Here is a 4,662-nt window from a genome sequence, read left to right on the forward strand (position 1 = left end):
GTAACCCCTTTTTTTTTAACAGGTGATCGGTCCGGGAGCCACAGCTGTTTTAAAGCTGTTTTAGCTGCTGCTGCTGCTGGGATTTGGTTCTGAAGAGAATCAGGAGAGAGAACTGAGCAAAGAGAGGGGGAGGGGGAGGGAGGGACAAGCGAGGAGGGGAGGGGGCACAGCTGGTGGCAGCCAGAGGACCATCTGTTCATCACTTTATTAGTTCACACACACACACACACACTCATATACATCTTTGCCTTTTTTGTGATTCTCCCTCAGCTCCCGTCTCTCCTCCACCTATTCCTTCCTCCCATGTTCCCCCCCTGGTGCCGGCCCCACCCTCTCCACCTGTCTCGCGGGGACTCCTCCCAGTTCTAGTTGTTCTTCCTCAGAGCCAGTGGTGGCTTGGTGGTTAAGGAAGCGGAAGGCTTCAGGTTCGAGTCCACCAGCTGCCAGGTTACCACCGAGGTGCTCTGAGCAAGGCACACACTGCTCCCCGGGGGGCTTAACACTGCCCCCCCACACACACACACACCCCACCCCCCCTCACTGACTTTGATGATAAGTTAAAAGCAGAGGTCACATTTACTGTGTGACTGATTCAGTTTCAGGTTTTAGTCTGTGGTACGTCACTCACCGTACATCTTCCCTTCGTCCGACAGGATAATTTTCCTCCTTCCACACGGGGGGTAGATGGCCAGGGCCTCCTGGAAGCTCTGCTCGATGTCGGGGCTCCAGACACCCTCAGGGTCGCCGTCCATGGTTTTATCTCCACCTGAGTCACTCAGTCTGTCCATGTCTTCTCCAGGACTCTCACTGCCGCTCCAGCTGCTGCGATCCATCCTGGCAGCTAACGCTATTTTACAACTTTTGTAGCTGATAGCACCCGCGCTAAATGGAAAATGTCAGAAAAAAACTGACAGCAGAAGAAGAAGAAGGTCCAAGGTCAAAGGTCAAAGGTCAGGCCAGGGAACCTGTGGAACATACGGAGAGAAACAGAGAGAAAACTTTAGACTTCAGCAAAGACGGACGGATGGACAGACGGACGGACGGCTGCAGGACAAGGGTGTGTGTGTGTGTTTTCAAACAATTTCTCTGATCTTTAGTGTCTTTAGTGAAAAAAAAGTTTTCAACTTTCTCTTCTGTACAAGCATTTCTCCGACCCTAAAACCTGGTTCTGATGTGGTCCAAAGTTCATTGGAACAATACTAACATGATGGAATCAGGTCAGGTGGGGGGGGGGGGGGCGGAGCCTAACCCTGAAAGTTTGTTCCACGTGGGTGTATGTAGCTGCAGGAACCGCTGACATCATCAGTAACTCATGGAGGAGGCTCTGTACTAGTTTAGGTCTGGATTTCACCATGTGGACCACCATGTGACGCCATGTCAACCACGGAACAAGAAACCTCATCAGTACCAACATCGGTACCAACACACACAACATCAATGAGTCATCAGTGAATGCATAACAAAGACCACAGCAGAAAACAGTTCCCGACTCTGAGAGCTCGGATGTTTGTCCCGTCTGTTCCTCAGGATCCGGACCCTCAGCCGGACGTAGTTGTAATCTAGCCTTCCTGTTCCCTTCCCAGGACACAGGACCATGACCTGGATCCTGACGCAGCCAATCAGTCGCTCTGAGATCCGGACTTTGTATGGGGAATTGTGAAAGAAAGATCTGGAACCGATTGTGTGTAAAGGACAGATTAATGTGGACGTCTTTGTCCAGTTCTGTTCAGATTAGTCAGATTACCACAGTAATCCAGTTTCCTGAGTCTGGTCCCTGAGCAGAGACAAGTCTGAACTGGCCTCACAGTCGACTCCACACACACACACACACACACACCCATGAGGATGCCTATTGTTCACCCCATCACCTAAACAAAGCTAGCCCCACCCACCACCACCACCACCACCTCACTCCCCCATGACTACCCCTCCCAGCGCCCCCCCCACACTTCATTGTTGTCCTGATGAAGCTTCTCAGCTGCTACAGACAAACTGCTCATCTCTAATAATGTGATCTAAAAGTTAGCCCAACAGTTCAGCTAATGAATTTGGATTGAAAACATAAGCAGGAGTTAAACGTTAGCACCAACTGTGACCTCCGCTAATGTTAGCCAAGCTGTAGCTGAACTTCCCTCAAATACAGCTAAAGGTTAGCCGTTAGTTAAAAATGATGTCCAAATCATCTCAAACATCTTCATCGACTCCAAGTTCAACTTTTTCTTTCTTTTCCAACATACAGGATTATGAGGAACAACCTGCAGGTGTCGCCAGCAGCCACCTGTTCATTCCACTTCACTCTGATTTAAGACTTTTAGCTAAAGTTTTCGTCTCAGAATCTTTAGGTCACATGACTTGCTCTCAAAAAAACAGATCAAATTCTTGCAGCTAATCCCAGAAAGTAATGACAAGACAAACCATAAGAAGTGAAGGGGGGGGCATTGGTTAAGTGCACCCAAGCACACACACACTCAATAGGTGTGTATTACTGTGGTCCAGTCCAGGCCACAGTAATACACACACATCCTGGTGTCAGGTTGTTACTGCAGCCCAAAGCCAGGATGATGAATTTGTTCAGTTTTGTTAAAAACGACAAAGTATCATGTCCCCCCCCCTCCCCACAACAGAACCACCGGCCCAGTTTTCACAGCTGGAACAACAAACTGGTCCTGGAGATGAAGACAGTCAACCTGCACCGAGGCACCTGCTCCACGGAGTAAATACAAACGGAAGAGCACAGAGTGGTGTGTGCTCACAGAGGGCAGTATCTGCAGCACAAACGACAGCCTTCAACATATATGTGTATTTTATTAGAGGCCGACTCAGTGGCGTGTGCGTAACAGGTACGATAGGAAACACAAGGGGCATTCAGGGACCAACAGAAATATCAGAATCATTAAAAAAATAATTTAGTCTTGTCCTGGCTACAGGACAGGATTAGCATCCAGCACCTCCTTCTCCTCCCTTCACCTCCTTCTCCTCCCTTCACCTCCTTCTCCTCCCTTCACCTCCTTCTCCTCCACTGTCTCACTACAGTTACATACATGCACTCACATGTGCACACACACTTCCTCAGTGTCCACAGGCACAGCTACGAACACTAACAACAGATGTCAACGGACTGGAGGGGGGGGGCAACCACAGTGTGTGTTCAGTGTGTGTGTGTGTTTGAGTTTGTCCACTTACTGAAGCAGAAAAAGACAATCACACACACACATACTTGTAAAGCTGTGCTGGTGAGGACTGTCAGGTGTGGCACCAGATTAACAGAAGTCTGGTCTTTTCCCAGTTCAACCAGTGACATGGTCTGAACCCAGAGCTGGGATTAATGTGAAGATTTTTAACAAAGTCCAAATAAATGTTTTGACAAAGACAACATCAAAGTCTGCAGCACAATTCACATTAACAAACACACACACACACACTCAGCTGTCATTTGCCCCCCCTCATTATTATGACATTGTGGAGTTTTAGGGCTGCACACACACACACACACACACACACACCACAACGTTAGTCAGATGTTAAAGCACTCAGTGTAAAACACAGTGAACGACCGACGAACCAGGGCTGAACGTCAAGACGGACGATTCCGGAAGCTGCTGACCTTTGACCTTTCACAATCTCCAGAGTGAGATAGAAAGAACGAGGAAAAGTCAGAACCGTCACCAATTCCCGTCAGGTTCTTGAGTTCAACTGGTGGTCAACTGGTGAAAGGCGTGTGTTCTGATTGTTTCAGTGACAACAGACGAAACAGTGACAAATTCTACGGTGAATAAAGAATAAATCAATAAAATACATTTTAGTCCACGGACACAGGATCAAAGAAACAAATCTTCAAACAAAATAGAAATTAATTAAAAACATTCCCTGTTCAGCAGCAGTATCTCTCTCTCTCTCTCTCTATTCATCTTATTAATCTGCTCTTTGCGCGTGCGTACCGGCGCTGCTGTACGTGTGTTACGCGTGTGCGTGTTATCAGCCCCTGGGCCTGGAACCTGGAAAAGAGAAAAAAAAAACCCGCCGATGCAACAAGTCCCTCATTCACTCTCTCTCTCCCCTGCTTTGTCTCTCTCTCTCTAAATCCGCGCCTCACATCATTTGCGTCACATTTCACTCTCGGGATCGTCGTCCTGTCGATACTGTCGGTGTCAAATGTTCATATTTAGGCAGAAAATGAGGGAATGTTAAGGTTTGGTTTTAGGGAGAGGAGTGAGAGAGAGAGGGGGAGGGATGGAGGGAGAGAGGGAGGGATGGGGATCGAACAACCATCCGCCTGTTGGACTTGTTTCAAAACAGCCGTGCGTGAATATGTTTGTGTGTAAATTTAAACTCAACGTGCTTCAAAACCATCTTTTTTTCAGTCATTCCCAAGAAGAAGAACCGGGATCACGGAGATCCAGGAAGGTTCCAGACCCGGAGAGAGAAAGGAAGAAGGGGGCTACTCCTCGGGAACTTACCCGGATTCGTGCGACTGATCTCTGGGGTGAATTCCCGGCACTTTGCCGCTGATCCGAGCCGCTTCCAGCGCCGGGCAGGAGCCGTGGGTGTGGGTCCGAACACTTCCTTCCTGTTGGTTCCGTTGTTTTTGTTTTGTTTCCGTGTGTGAAAACCGCTGAGTGAGTCAATGTGCAGCGTCTCTCCAAGGATGCCAAATATGTGCGG

The 4,662-nt window shown here is 48.5% G+C and overlaps 1 protein-coding gene across 2 annotated transcripts in view; it reads right to left on the reverse strand.

Annotated features, from left to right (window-relative positions):
- The window catches only part of LOC103379680 (transcriptional enhancer factor TEF-1-like), a 10,823-nt gene extending 6,167 nt beyond the window's left edge, over nt 1–4,656 (reverse strand). For both annotated transcript variants that reach the window (XM_008311306.3, XM_008311305.3), the window contains exons 1-2: nt 4,458–4,656; nt 629–965 (exon numbers count right to left, since the gene is read on the reverse strand). In XM_008311306.3, the coding sequence (XP_008309528.1) occupies nt 629–833 (205 nt within the window). In that variant the 5' untranslated portion in view covers nt 834–965; nt 4,458–4,656. The remainder of the gene's footprint in view (nt 1–628; nt 966–4,457) is intronic.
- Between the last annotated feature and the right edge of the window lie 6 nt (nt 4,657–4,662).

Source organism: Cynoglossus semilaevis, chromosome 6, assembly GCF_000523025.1.
Source record: "Cynoglossus semilaevis isolate Cse_v1.0 chromosome 6, Cse_v1.0, whole genome shotgun sequence".
Lineage (NCBI taxonomy): Eukaryota > Metazoa > Chordata > Actinopteri > Pleuronectiformes > Cynoglossidae > Cynoglossus > Cynoglossus semilaevis.